Raw genomic sequence first — 15,962 nt, 5'->3', positions numbered from 1 at the left:
TTTGCATTTTGCTCTTGGCGCATCTAAATAAATACTCACCTAGATTTTGTATCCAAGGTTTAGTATTATCCAATATATTTGAGAATGTTTTAGTTTATATATAAATGTTTACTCTATGAGCACGACATGAACATCTTTCTCATGGGCTTATCTTAACAAGTTCACATATTTTAATGTTTTAAATGTTTTATATGTTTCATATATTTTGCTGCTAATGGCCTGTCGGCTGAAATAAAGTTGATTGATTGATTGATTGATTGATTGATTTATATCCTGCCTTTCCTCCAATGTGTTCAGGGAATGGACTCTTAGCTCTTTTCAGGACAAGCTACATTATAAAAACTTTACTATTTTTCATGGATAGTTTTCCCTGGAAATGACCATACGTATCAGTTGCAGTTCAAACAAAACAAACAGCCAAAAGAAAAGGAAACCACTTTAATTATTACATATTTGTATTGCTTTCAGTCTTGCTAACCTTGCTTTCAGAAAGTTAAAGTCTTCATAACTTATTAACCATAGAAAAAAGAAACTGAAAGTGAAGAAGTTCTGTACACTCTCTCTCCCACTATCCTCTTCTCTTACATAAAGATTAATCTTCCATTTCCATTTATAAGTAGCCATGATGATGCAAGTCTGCACCAATACATATAAATGATAATCATTAATAGTTTTAAATGCAAAAACTTTGCAAATGAAGTGGTAACCCTGGCCTCATAGTATAATTAAAGCTAACTGTGGTTAGTGTTAACATTCCTGCAGACCCAACATTACAAAGATAGAAAGAGAAGAATCTGCAAACAAGAGGGAAGGAATCAGAAGAAGGAGCACAGCAGCATAACTGCAAGGCTACAAATACTACAAAAGAGAATTTTCACTGTTCTTAGAACAAGGCTTTCAACTGCTGTTTCCCGCTGCAGGCTTTTGTAACTTTAGAAAGCCATTCTTGAGGATTGGTTTCCTCTGATAATAATGCTCACTTCAGCAAAAGGCATAACAAATGGAAGGAAAAAAAATCGGAAGAAATCACAGTTAGCACTGGCAAAAGTGAATTCCATTCAAACTACCATATATACTTAACTCTATATGTCAACAAATTTATGTCCAAAAACTGACCCTAAAATCCTGGGTTGATTTATATATGGGTCAATACAGTAATACAGCCCAGAAAGATCCTAAAAGAAGCACCTCCCCGATGCCCCACTCTCTGTGCCTTGGTAGTGATTTCTGAAATAGCTGCAAGGCAGGAATTATGTGTGTGTGAGAAATTATTCCCTCCCCAATCCGATTTTAAAGCCTTCTTTAACAAAACACCCCTTTCTAATCCAATTTTAAAACCTATCAAACACCCCTTTTAACCCCACTTCCTTTCCTCTCCAAGCCAATGGAAAAAGTCCATTGGCTTGGAGAGGAAAGGAAGTGGGGTTAAAAGGGGTGTTCACATGGCGTTGCTATTAAGCAGGCAATAAAGAGGCAATAAACAGCAACAAATCATTTTAGGGATTTCCCCGTGAATTATTTGTTGCTGTTTATTGCCTTTTATTGCCTGTTTAATAGTGACGTCGTGTGACAATCTTAAGTGTGGTAGTCCATTTTGCATGGGATAATCGCTGTTTAAACCCCTGATTTTACCCGATTTCCCCTGTGTGATAAAGCAGAATGTTTAAACCTCTCCTCCTATCCCAGAGAAGTGGTGTTAGGTGGTCGGGAGAGGTCAAGAGAAGGAGAAGGAGGGAAGAAAGTGGTGTTTCCCCCTTTAGATCCTTTATTATAGCCCCCTAAGTTTTACCCTGGGCTTATCCATGGATCATATCAAATTTCATGATTTTGACCCTAAAACCTTCCAACTTATACATGAGGTCAATTTGTACATGAGTACATCTGGAACACCTCTGTTGGATCCAATTCAATATGTGTACCTCTGGCCAAATCTTAGCATACCCCATGTTTCAAATTATCACTGCAGTTTAAATTACTTTACTCAATTTAAGCCTCAAATTACCCTTAAATGTAGTGCTCTTACCCATTTTTTTACACAGAAGTACATCACATCATGTAATTCATTCAATATTAATTTCTTATTATGTTTACTGCATAGCAGATGATGGATCAGTGTCTATTTCTGTGTGGGGGACATAATTATCCAACAATCATATCAAAACAAGCTGCACACGATTAGAGCAAAGGTATACCACGCATTCAAACAGGATGGATAATCTGATAATTGTATGACCTGCAGGGATATTATAGTAACAACGTTCCGCAGTAATGGAATTTATTTCCCTAGCGGCAGAGATGAAGCTACTAAAACATTTCATGTCTTAATCCATTCTTTGTTGACACCTGAAGCCAGCCTTTTCTTTCCTGGGCAACAAGGTAACAGTGAACTATAGAAACAAGTCCTTGCAGAATGAGGCAGAAACATTAATAAGAGAAGAACTGGTTACTCTGCATAACTAACAAAACAGCCTTCAGCACCTCTATAGGACTGGATCTCATTATTTTAATTACTTAACTGGAAGCAGGGTCACTTATATAAAGATCAGTTTGTTGCAGTTACAAAGTATGTGTTAATTTCTTACATCTAACTGTAACAGTGACGGTTCCTACACACCTGGCATCTCCAATACACTGCCCACCAACAACATCACACTGAAGGGATTGTGGCTCAGAGCCCACTCATTCTCAATGGCATCTGTGACCGGACCTTCCTTATATGCCTTGAGGTTATCTTTTACGTCTTATTTATTAGAAGGCCCCTGGTCATTGACACTGCCCTGTGTTCACCCTTAATACACTTTCTCTAAATGTATAAGGGCTAGGGTCCTAAGTGTCTTCCTCTTATAAGTTTAATATTTTCGATAGCATGCTTTTGGGTGCGTATATGGTTTAAGAGTTCACACAGGCAGAAGCTTCTGTTGTAACAAATAACCATTGACTTTATTGAATAACATTTAGAAAATACGTAAGGTCCGAAACACACCACAGAAATAATTCAGTTTGAGAGCACTTTAACTGCTAGGAAATCCTGGGATAAGTAGTTTGTTTGGCACCAGGGCTCTCTTGACAGAGGAGACTAATTGCCTCACAAAACTACAGTTCCCAGGATTCCCTAGCACTGAGCCAGGGCGGTTAAAGCACTCTCAAACTGGATTATTACTGCAGTGTGTTTTGGGCCTAATTTAGGAAGAATAGTTCCAAGCTGGTATGGTTATATAAATATTGCATTTGCAGGCATATCATAGTTTCCCCTTTACAATCTCCAATACACTTTCTCTTCTGTTCAGTATCCATCTCTCAACTCAACTCCCTTCCATTCCTTTCAGCTCTCTCCACATCTTTTAAACTCCCCCTCAGCTGTTCTGCACTGAACTCCCCTGAGCAGAACTCTCTTTATCTGAACTTAACTTAACCCAACTTACTTGACTTCCCAGTCACTCGCTCTTCCCTTTTATATCTACTCCTTCCCTGGCAGCCCCTTCCTCACAGTCAGCCTGAACCTGGGATTGGCTGTCAGGAAACCAAGTCTGTCCAGTGACTCTGTCACAGGAGTCTTCCCCAGTGTCCTTATCCCATGGAGGTGCTGGCCATTTTTGAATCCCCCCAAATGCATTGTCTGATGCTAATATAAAAATACGAGGGGGGGGGGGGAAGCCCAACTGGTAGGTATATTATACATCACTAAGTACCACTGTAAATAAACCCAGAAATGTTATAACATTTCTAATGTATATATGTGTGTGTGTGTGTCTAATTAATTGATTTTAAATAAACATAAATTGATAAATTGATAATACAATTATTATGTGATAACAAAAATTATAATTGAAAAGTCCAACCCAAAAACACCTTGCAAGGATATATGATGCTGCAAAGACAAATTCTTCTGTTTACTCCATGATTGATAAAATAAGGTGAATATCCCAATGATACAAGTTCAATAAACAGCCTGGCAGCAATAGTGGCAGTGTCCCGGTGAACCACAATAAATCACCTTGCGAAGATTTTGCTGGGTTGGTATTTCAAAACTGTAGATAATCAGGGTGGTAGTATATAACAAGTAATTGAAGCAATGGTAGCATTAATGTAAGTTGCATTACTATCTCCAGTAGCAAGTTGGCTACCTCTGGAGTATATGTGGCCATTTCGACTCGAATGTCTTCTTCAGTAATGATAAAACATTTCTATTCCGGATTATAGTTCAAGAAGTTATGATTCCAGTAAGCTATTCCATGCTTCCATATTTTAGGCCAGATTCAGCTTACAAGTCAAAAAAATATATGATGCATGTGGTAGATTGTAAAATTGCCACTGCCTTAGGAGGGTTGGAGTTGCCTCCTGCTTCACAGCGGATGGTGTGCAAAAGATGGGGGTAGGGGGTGTTAGAGGTGAAAGGGGATGAAGGTGTCCCAGAGGGCGAGGAAAGGCAGAGCAACATGGTGAGAGAAAGAGCGGCCAAGGGAATGGAAGGAAGACACTAAAGCAACTAGAGGGCAACCAAAGGGGGAGAAAGTAGGTGGCAAAGGAGCCAGGAATGAGAGAGAAAGAGCACAGAGTAAGGAGGGGGAGAATGTGGAGATGGAAAGAATGTGGCACCAGGGAGAGAGTGAGAAGATTGTGCCAAAAATAGAAGGGGACACCAAACCAAGAAACAGAATATATAGATGAGGCACATGCACAAGTGTGGGCAAACACATGGATAGCACTCATAGAGGAAAAAACTGTAACTAATAGAACAGGTCCTCCTGAATTAATGTAATTTTGCACACATGAACAGCCAAACCACTGAATGAATAAGATGCTAGATCTGGCACCTTACTGTGCTGCTAGGATATAAACACACAGATTAGAAGCAGAGTTGCCATGGACCATCCTGATTTTTACAATTAATTTCCATAAAACCACTATTTTACAATGCATATATCAGGGTAAACTTTCATTTCATAGTGGTTGGGGAAAAGGAGAGAAACCTTGTGAAAAAAAATAAAATTATGTCAATCCATTTTACCATAATTCTACTATCACTTACTTTCTTCTGTATAAAAGTGATTTTTTCTCTGTGTGTGTGTTTCTCATGTCAGTGCACATGCAAAGGGACAAAAAAGAAGAAGTAGGGCATGTCCAGAGTGGTATCTCACATTTCAAAATCCTTGATGGGCTCAAAAAGGTTGGTGAACCTTGCTATAGATCAGGATGAGCTACATGCAGCTCACTGAATACACGATCTGCCATCTTTATTCCTCCTTCTGTGATTTTTTTTCCAGTTAAAAAAGGAGAACTGTCATTCCTGCAACCTTTCAGAAACAAGCCAAGTGTAGTGCACATCTTTCTTTTTCCTTCCTTTTTTCCATCCCCCTCCAAGAAAACAAAAAAACTAACTGGAAGCAAACTTCCAGGCACATTCCGGTTTGGGAAAAATGCTCCCAAAAATCCAAATTATTTTTTGAGGAATATGGCCCACAGCAGGTCCCAGGATTGCAAAGTTGGCCCCCAAACTTGCTGAGGCTCCCATCCCTGCTGTAGAGACTAGTATCTTAAACCATTGCTAATGATCTCATGAACTGTCTCTTAACAAGATAGACTGAAAGCCCCTTATCCCTAAATTGGTATCTGCTTATACTGGCTGACCAAGGTTTCAGACAAAGACATCTTTCCATTCTGGCTACTTATACTTAACTGTGAATTTCATGTGTTGAACTCAGGCCCATGAACAGATATTACAAAGGTTTGCCATTCTAGTATATTAGCAAAGAAAGAAAGAAAGAAAGAAAGAAAGAAAGAAAGAAAGAAAGAAAGGGGCTAATTTTTTTTAGGAAGACGCTCTGGAACCCAGAACAATGTTTCGTGATGCATGACTTCAACACGTCATCACATACATTCTTCTTAAAGCAAATTTTCAAACTCTGTGGCCGTGTATAGCTGGTAACTATCTACAGAAACAAGTGCCTCAGGAAATATGCAAGCAGTGTGAGAATGAATCCTGTTTACGGGCTGGAAGGAAAACTCATGGAAACAAGGAGAAAAGAAGGGGGAAAGAGGGAATCAAAGGGAAAAGATGCTAACAACAGAATGAAAAAGCTCGATTATTCTAAACTTCTTCTAAACTTGAAATCCCTAAAGGTTCATAGCAACATGAGTTAGTGCAAAGTACTGGAGAAAAAGAAGGGGGGTTCACGAGGGCATTCAAGGTATAATCCACCATAAATAATTCCAACTCAAGCCCATTAAACAGGATTTGCACAGAACCAGATCTTTTTGTACGGTCCTTATGTTTTACCCAAATTATTAAAGCAGAATTACTTATAGAAGAACTATGCAAATCCTGAAAATGAAGCAAATGTTCAAATCTGACCTAAGATGCCTGCTCTATATGTATACATATATACACTGAATACTGGACCGCATCTTTCTTTTACAGTATATTACAGAACATTAACAAAAGATTTCTGGTAAAGCATCAGTTTTGCTAAAGTTATGTGCCTTCAAGTCATTTCTGATTTATGGTGACCCTAAGGTGAACATATTATTATTATTATTATTATTATTATTATTATTATTATTATGCTTTATTTATATAGCACTGTAGATTTACACAGTGCTGTACATACAAAAAATAAAATAAACCTGCCCATGGTGTACAATCTAAGAAATAATAGTATAATACATATAAATAATAACAATACAGGAAAGGGTTCAATAAAGTAAAGCAGACATGGGGATTTCTTGTCAGAATTTGTTCAGATGGTGGCTGCCCTTGCCTTCCCCTGAGGCTGAGACACTGTGACTTGCTTAAGGTTACCCAGTAGGTTTTTCATGGCCAAGTAAGGATTCAAACCTTAGACTCCCAGTGTCCTAGCCCAGCACTCAAACCCCAGTTCAAGTTTTCTAGAGTCTGTTTCAAAGTGATACCACAACCAATAGATTTAAACTCAAGCAACAAAACATTTTACAGTCTATGCCTGACATAATTCAAAATTCAGGACATGACAACTATCATGTTATCATGCTAGCTGTCATGTCCTGTCTTTTGAATTATGTCAGGCATAGACTACAAAATACTGTGTTGCTTGATTTTAAATCTAGTGGTTGCTGTATCATGACAACTAGCATAAAAATATAATGAGGACCAGTGTGGTAGAGTGGTTTGAGCACTGGACTATGACTCTGGAGAACAGAGTTCAAATCCCTGCTTAGTCATAAACTCCCCCCCCCCCATGAGTGACATTGAGCAAATCACATTCTCTCAGCCTCAAAGACAAGGCAAAGGCAAGTCCCCTCTGGACAAATCTTGCCAAGAAACACCTATGATAGGTGTCGCCTTAGGGTCACCATAAGTCAGATATGATTTGAAGGCACTTAACAACGATGGTAATATGATAACAATTCCAGTACATTTTCCAAATTCTACAACTTCACTTAACAGTTGCTTGTTTTGTCCTCCCTACTAAAGATAGTAATTCCTTTAAAATCAAGGAACAAATAAGAAGTCAAAATATAAGAAAATAATAATCCAACTATATGCCCAACTTTTGTAAATGTAATATTCTTCAGTGAGATCCTTACAAATTGTCTAAAATTTAAAATTACTGCAATAATATGATTCACATATAGTTCTCCTATAATGAATTATTTCATCACAAGGGCAAGTTTCAGCTTGACAAAGTTTCACATCCTGTGGCCAATGAATGTCTCATGTAGTTTATTAAGGTTAGTCAGCTTTCTGGTTGTTTTCAGGTAATGAATACTTCAGAGCAAATATATTTTTTATTTTAGTAACTTTACAACTCACTAATGGGACTAAAGTGATATTCATACGTTTTCATTTAACATTACTTGGCAATACCCACTTCTTAAAACTTGTATTAAAGGTATTCTAAAAAGTGGGCCAAGACCAGTTGCATTAGATATTTTAGAGCCAGAGAAGGTGCAGAAAGCAGATATCAAAATAATTAAGGGTCTGGATTAATTCTTCTATAAGGAAAGGTTATTTATCCTAGAAACAAGGCAAAACAAATGCGACAGAAGGGTACAAAAGTATGCACAGTGTTGAAAAAGGAGATAGGATACTTTTCAGTGGATGATCCTAGGTTCTAGAATTATGAGACAGGGAAAAATATTAGGTAAGAGGGAAGTCAGCTTTTACACAGTGTCTGTAATTGAACTGTGGCAAACTAGTAGAAGCTCACCAAACTGGATGGTTTTCAAATGGTAACTGAATAAATTCATTTAGCGTAAAGTTGTTGATGCCTACCAGTTATGACAATTTGTTATCTGCTGTATTGGTGACAATGTGCTTCCTTTTATACCAGTTGTTGAGAAACACAAACAAGAGGATGCCATTGCATTCACTTCTGCTTGTGGATTTCCCAAAGGCAATTGCTTGGCTATTGTGTGGACAGAATAGATGGGTTTTAGCCTGACCAGCATGTTTCTTCCTTATGTTTCTATATGGGGAGAAGATTAGGATAACAGGACCATATATCAGAGAACTGACTTGTGTGATAATTCCATACTTAAGTACTGTATAGCATTTCATTTAAGTGCACCTGTACAACAGAATTAGGCACATGTAGATGTACCAAAACCTAATAAATTGTACAATGCCCACTATATGGAATGTTTTCCTTGCAGTAACTTTCATATATGAAGAAGACCTTATCTTAGTCTAAAAACGGAAGCTGTTTAGGACAGTATGGCAAACCAACAGGTAAAATCCAGAGATTACTGAAGTCAATGGACTTAAGTACCTAAGGTACTCCACTTTAGCATATTCAGATTGCCTTTGATAGTGATATACATTAAAACATTCTCTTTATGTTCACCCATTAGAATCTGCAGATGTTGTTGTTATATTTATTAAAATTGACAGAACGGTTACAGTGAGAACACATTATGCCTTTTTTGTATACTTTCTTGAATACTATGCTTTCTGAGTAGCACTGTGTGAATTTTGTTACATGACCCATTTTTTTATCAATTACCTTTGAATAAGGATTTATTATTCTCTGTCAGTTGGTTCAACTTGATGATGACCATATATATCACAAATGCATGTCACTGCAAGCCTCCAGAATCAACTAGCATGTATTACCTCTTGGAATCTTTAACTGATGTGGAAGTAACACTTATATGCTAACCACAATTACTCACTTTTGAGGTTCCGCATAAAATTGAAGTCAGTCATCAAATAGAAATCAGTATTAATTTCAGTCATGGGTATTAGCGTCACTTTCACTAGTCCTGCAAACAGGACTGAGTATTCTGTTTTCTATATGACTTGTTCCACTGATCTAAGTGTGGCCTTTTCTTTACAACACTACCTTCTAATTAGGTGTTGACAGAAGCAGACTAATTTGAGTAATGTCTCAACATAAACCAGCCAAAAGGAAACACATCCCAACATACTATTTACACATACTGAGGCCCATTCTCACAAAAGTGAAAAGACAACTGGGAGTGAAAAGCATCACTAATAAGATACTGTTCACAATGCCATCTCAAAAGGTCAGAAAGTGTTGCAGTCCTTAGGAGATCTGCAATGAAAAGGCAACAGAACAAGAGTGCAAACACTACATTATTGATCACAGAATGAGCTATAATAGTTCAAAAGAAAGGAGCAAGTTCTTTATAAGCATTATTTTTATAGGTTACTCAAAACACTGAATTGTGAAATGAGGTATGAATAAAATTTATCACTTTCAAAAATATTAGAATTACTGAACAAAGTAAAGACTTGCTATTACAATGTGTAAAAACATAAGAGCTCTGTTGGGTAAGGCTGAAGTCCTTTCTAATCCAGCATTCTGTTCTATGGTAGCCAACCAAATGCATATGATAAGTATATGACATAATAGCACATGTCCACTATTACGGATACATCATTTATTTAAAAAAGCATTTGGTCAGTTAAATGTAGGTGAATCAAAAAAGGTCAATTTTTCCAAAAGCAGCTAACTAGCTGTGCACAGGAAACTCAGAAGCAAAGCATGATGGACATAACCATCAGACATCTGTCCCCATCACCTGACAATCACACATGCTGTTGCCACTGAGAACACTTCTGGCAACTTTAACTAATCATTCCTTAGCTTTCAGGAGGTATCCTATTAAGAAATTATAAAGCAGCATTCACATTCAGCTTTGACAGAACCATTATATTACCCATCTCTTCAAAATAATGTGCAGAGATAAGCCTCGGAATCAACCATCAAATCTGATTAAACAGGTCTTATCAATGAAAATGAATGCCCAAATATGTTTATCAGGAGATGCAGTCTGGCCAAAGTTAAACACTTTTAAGTCTCCTAGATTCCAACAGAATAGAGTTTTAAGAACATAAAAGCAACAAAATACGTACATGCCCAAACTTTAGTACAAATGGGCTTGCCTTTTCCTGCCCTTCAGATTTTAAATGTCACTGCACTTTATGACTACTTTTTTTACTACAGCTCTGGACTAGCAAGACTATTCTTTCAGAGTTTTTTCTTCTTCTTCCTCTTGAGATCAAATATTGCCCCCAAAATACTTCTAGAGATCCATTTAATGGGGTATATGAATAATGCTCTTTCTTTTCTGTACTTTAGATCTAGCGCTGCACTGTTCTTTCAACAGTAACATCAGCCTAATCCTCATTAATATAGCAAATGCACTTAGATTCATTTTGGCTAAGCAGAATCTGCTGTGTTAATCATCAAACAGGATGCTATGGAATTTGGCCTTGAAGTTTTATCCTCTTACTAAGATGTGTCTGGAAACAATGGCAACAGATGTACAACCGGTAGTGATTCTGCCAAGTCTTCTGCTTCTCTTTACTAACACAAGCATGTCCATTCACATTGATAAATTTGGGACTTAAAATAATAACACAAAAGAGATTAATTAAATGCTTTATATATTCCACATCAACATTATAAAACATCATGGTGCATCAGTGATATAAGATGCACATCTAATACAGCATATGCTCTAACAAATGCAGCTATCCACAAGTGTCTCTAAGAAGTATTCCAACACAGGGTCTTTACTGTTGAGAAAGTTGGGGAAATTTCCTCTGACTTTTCTCTGGATAACTGTCCTTTGGATAACATGTTGAATTGATGCTAGTGGAGGCTGTGGCAAACTTTGAACAAATCCCCTTTGAACAAATTATACTAAGAAAATCCTGTGATATATTCACCTTAAGGTTGTCATAAATCAGAAATGACTTGAAAACACACAACATAGGCTTCACATTTAACTCAAAATATACCTTGCTGTTAAGCAGCAAAGATGTATACACTTATGTTAAGTTTATCTTCCAATACAGAAAAAGCTTCTGAGGGCCACAGTATGATTGGTTACATTTCACAACAGAATTAAAGAAAGGTCAAATTAAAACAAAACAGCTTTGAACATTTCTGAGGCTTTTCTATCTCATGCTGCCTCCTGCCCCACTTATCACAATTTTAAGAAATTAAAAATCAAAAGTTTACTTTCCCTATGCCAGAATTTTAGGCCAAGAAACAAAACTCTGACGCACCTTTATCTATTAATTCTGATAACCAAAAATACTAGCTTACCTGAAACTGAAACTTTCATGATGGCCTCCAGGGGTCTGTTGTTGTCTAGATCGCGGCTGAGCTTCAGCTCTCCGGTAGCAGAGTCCAAAAGCAGCAGGTTTAACTCATTGCCCTGGACAAAGGTGTAGTCAAGGCGGTCAGATATATCAGGGTCATGAGCAGGGACCTTGCCAATCACTCCAGATGGGAAGCTGTTTGACTTGTTGGTGACATAATTGTTAAAAAGAATCTGGAAGTCTTGTAAAACAGGAGGGTTGTCATTCTGATCTCGCAAGCGTATGTGGACAGTGGCTCGGCTCACAAGAGGGGCAGAAGTAGCTTGTACCACAATTACATATTCTGTCTGGCTCTCGTAATCCAGGTCCATCAGGGCTGTAAGATCACCGTTGAGAAGATCAAGTTGGAAGACCTCAGGGATGTTCCCTTCCACAATCTGATACATAATCTGTGCATTCGTTCCCTCATCTGGATCTACCGCACTGATCCGGGCCACAATAGAACCAACAGGGCTGTTTTCCTCCACATAGATGTCAAACTCATCTTGTTCAAAAACAGGTGGGTTATCATTGATATCCAATACTGTAACCTGGATGTCCACTGAGGCTTTGAGGGGTGGGCTGCCCCTATCCACAGCAAAAGCCCGCAGGCTATAGACAGCCACATTTTCACGATCCAGCTTGCGTAACGTCCGTATTACTCCTGATGTGGCTTCAATGTAAAAATCTCCATCACCATCATCACCACCCTGGAAAGTGTAAAGGAGGCGGCCATTAGGTCCTGAGTCACGGTCGGTGGCAGACACCTGCAAGACACTGGTAGAAAGGGGCACGTCTTCAAAGACTGTGCCCTGGTAGCGGTCACGGAGAAAACGAGGCACATTGTCATTGGCATCCAGAATGAGTATCTCCACATAGGTGGTGTCGGATTTCTGAGGAATCCCATTATCCTGGGCTGTAATTGCCAATGTGTAAGAGGCTTGGTCCTCATAGTCTAGCTCCATAAGAGTTGTGATTGTGCCTGTGTCAGGGTCAATGCGGAACTGAGGGATGCTGTCCTCCAGAACATAAGTGATCCTAGCATTCTCCCCAGTATCCTCATCAGTGGCAACAATTGTTACAATGGATGTACCAACAGGCTTATCTTCACTGACACTCACTGTGTAGTGGGAACTCTGGAAAACTGGTCGGTGTGTGTTGGCATCTGTGACATTGATGAAGACTTGGACAGTGTCAAATAGAGTTCCATCTGAAGCAGTGACTGTCAGCACATACTGCCTCTCCTGCTTGTAATCCAGGGGCAAGGCCAGAGTGATTAGCCCACCTGCACTCTGACTGGTGATAGCAAAGCGGTTTCTTGTGTTACCACTAGTGATCTGGTAGGTCACCACACTGTTGACATCTTTGTCTACTGCCGTCAGGGTCAAGACACTGCTACCTACTGTAGCATCCTCATTAAGCCTGAGGTGATAAACCTTTTCAGTGAAAGTAGGGCTGTTATCATTAACATCGAGGACAGTAATGGACACACTGGCAGAAGAAGTCATGACAGGCACTCCGTGGTCCCTGGCCTCTACTCCAAAGTGGTAATTCTCCACAGTCTCCCGGTCAAGCTCAGCTGACACTGTAATCCACCCAGTACTGTTGTTAATCTGGAATGGAAAACTCACGTCTCCACCAGCGGCTACCAGAGCAGATGAATAAGCCAACTCAATGAGTCTATATTCCAAGCGAGCATTATCCCCTGAGTCAGCATCTACTGCCTGAATGTGTAACACTGAATAGCCCACAGGCACATTCTCCAGTACTGTGGCTTGAAAGGGGGTGCTTACAAAAATGGGAGCATTATCATTTACATCTAATATTTGGATGGACACCATTCCACTGGAATTGATCTGTGGAGGCCTTCCCCCATCCTGGGCTTTGATTCTCAGGGTGTATTCTCGGATAGTCTCATAGTCCAGGGGGTTGATCAAGTCAATAGAGCCAGAGAAAGAATGGATGTAGAACTGGCCCTTGAGGTTGCCACTTACAATGCTATAGTGGACCTGGGCATTGCTGCCACGGTCTCTGTCGGTGGCTTGCACCTGGAGCACTTGGTTGTTTATCGGGGTGTCCTCCGGGATTTGTACCAAGTATCGTTTCTCACTGAACTGCGGAGAATTGTCATTCTCATCTTCCACCGTGATATGGACTGTGACAGTGGCACTACGAGGACCAGGATCTTTGCCTTGGTCGTTGGCTTCTACTACAAGGTGGTACTCCGAGACCTCCTCTCGGTCCACAGGGGCACAAGTTCTCACCACACCAGAGTGTGGGTCGATCTCAAAAACCCCTTCCCCAGCCCCCGGTTCCAAAATACGGTACAGCAGGTTGGCGTTGTCGGGCGCGTCCTTGTCCGTGGCGCGGATGGTCAGCACCTCGTAACCAACCTCCAGGTTCTCTCTGATGTTCTCTCGATACTCGGGCTGCTCAAACACCGGACTGTGGTCATTGGTGTCACTCACGGTCACTGTCAGAAAGGTGGTGGCTGACCGGTGGCGGGGAGTGCCGTGGTCTGTGGCCGTCACTTGAAGCACATGGGTGTCTTTGGTCTCCCGGTCCAGGCTACGTGTGGTCACCACGACTCCCGTCTCGGCATCGATGGCAAAGAAGTCGTTGGAGCGCTTGTCGAAGAAGGCCTCCATGGAGTACGCCAGCCGGCCGGCCTCCCCTTCATCCGGGTCATGGGCCTCAAGCGTGATGACTGCCGTGTCTGCGGGCTGGTTCTCCGCAATGGAGACCTGGTAGTTGGTCAACCTGAACTGGGGTGGGTTATTGACGCTCCTCATCCTCCGGGGCCCACGGGGGCCAACATCCCAATTGCCCTCATCCCTTGCCCCTATCTGTGGGAAGGCTGCCTCTCCATTCCTGCCTTTTCCTTCATCTTTCCCGACTCCCTCAGCCTTGAGGTCTAGCAGGAGGAGCCCTGGGCTTCTCCTCAAGGGACACAGCAGCTGCAGGTGGCTTGTAGCCTCTGAGTGGGGCTGGCCATTAATATCTCCCTCGGTTTCTCTTGGGTGGCCATGAATTGGCTGACCCTTCCCTTCTCCTCCCTGGGCCTTGCAGGACCAGGGCCGGCCATCAGGGTGGCGACATTGAGGCAAACTGGTCAGGGACCTGAGGGCAGCCAGCAAGAGACCCCCAGGGCCCTCTTTTTTGGCGGGAAGGCAGAGCAGGGAGGGCAGGGGCTGCCTCAATGGAAGGAGGCTGGATAGTTGGGGATGGAGCCAGCCCTCTCCGGCCTTCCGCCGGAGGCAGCCAGGGCCATGGAGGAAGGCGGGCAGCCGGAGGGAGAAGAGGGCCCCCTTGGGGGAGGCCAGGAGGAGGTAGAAGGGCTGAGGGCTGGGTGCCCAGGGCAAGCACTCCAAGGGCCCGGGTCCCCTCCTGAGCCTGCCGTCAGGGCTGGCCTCCACCGCTGCCCTCAGCTCCGGAGCAGAGCGGGTCTGGTCCAAGGCGCAGTGCCAGCCTGGTCCCAGGGAGAGGTCCAGCAGCAAGGTCCCAGCCCTGTCCCTGTCCCTGAGGTGGAGCTCCCAGGCAGAGCCTGGCCCCACCAGCCCCAGCAGCAGCAGCAGCAGCAGCAGCACCCAGGAGAGCCAGGCTGGCCATCGGAGCAGCATCTCCGGGGCTGAGCAGGAGGAGGAGGCCGAGGGTCTCCCCAAGCCATCCACCCCTCTGGGCTGCTCCTCATCCGGCTGCCCAGGGCTGGAGGAAAGGAGGACCCCCACGACTCCCCCCCCCCACCTGCCCGGCTCTTCTGGGGCTTGGCTTCTCCTCTTTCCCCTTCTCCTCCAAAAGGGAGCTGGCGAGGGCTCCCCCAAAACGTCCCTCTGCAAAGCCTCCCCTGACTTTGCTTTGGGGGTTCAAAGGGGGGGAGGGGGATGGGTGCAGCTCAGCTTCCCGGCTCCCAGGGGCTGCCCAGGGGAGCCCTCGGCCTCCCCTCCTTCCTCGCTGCTTCTCTTCAGAGGCCCCCCAAAGGCCTCCCAGGGAGGAGGGGAAGGTTAGCAGCCCCCTCCATCCCTGGCTCTTTCTACCCCCCTCTTCCCCCCTCCAGGATCAGCCCCTCTTTGCACCCAGGACCCCTCCTTTCCTTCCTCCTCCTTCTTTCCTTCCTTCCTTCTTTCCTTCCCTCCCTCCTCCTTTCCTCCTTGCTTTCTTTTCCTTCCTTCCTTCCTTCCTTCCTTCTTCCTTTCCTTCTTTCCTCCCTCTTTTCCTCTCTTCCTTCCTTCTTTCCTCCCTCTCTCCTTCCTTCCCGACCCTGATTCCTTCTCCTTCTCCTCCTCCTCCTCCTCCTTGCCTTCGGGGAAAGCGAGGGTCCCGGTCCTTGGATGCTTCAAAGGGAGCAGGAGGGAGGAGCGGTCCAGTCCTC

At 42.3% G+C, this 15,962-nt stretch overlaps 1 protein-coding gene across 3 annotated transcripts in view; it reads right to left on the bottom strand.

The window, feature by feature from the left end:
- The window catches only part of LOC149312363 (cadherin EGF LAG seven-pass G-type receptor 1-like), a 187,744-nt gene extending 172,093 nt beyond the window's left edge, over nt 1-15,651 (bottom strand). For all 3 annotated transcript variants that reach the window (XM_089524468.1, XM_089524469.1, XM_089524470.1), the window contains exon 1: nt 11,559-15,651. In XM_089524468.1, coding sequence (XP_089380594.1) covers nt 11,559-15,213 — 3,655 coding nt within the window. In that variant the 5' untranslated portion in view covers nt 15,214-15,651. The remainder of the gene's footprint in view (nt 1-11,558) is intronic.
- Nucleotides 15,652-15,962: the final 311 nt, after the last annotated feature.

The sequence above is a fragment of the Sceloporus occidentalis genome, unplaced genomic scaffold, assembly GCF_023333645.1.
Source record: "Sceloporus occidentalis isolate IW3139 unplaced genomic scaffold, rSceOcc1.0.p SCAF_5, whole genome shotgun sequence".
Classification (NCBI taxonomy): domain Eukaryota; kingdom Metazoa; phylum Chordata; class Lepidosauria; order Squamata; family Phrynosomatidae; genus Sceloporus; species Sceloporus occidentalis.
The sequence above is the reverse complement of the archived record's forward strand: the minus strand, read 5'-3'. Positions and strand labels throughout refer to the sequence as shown.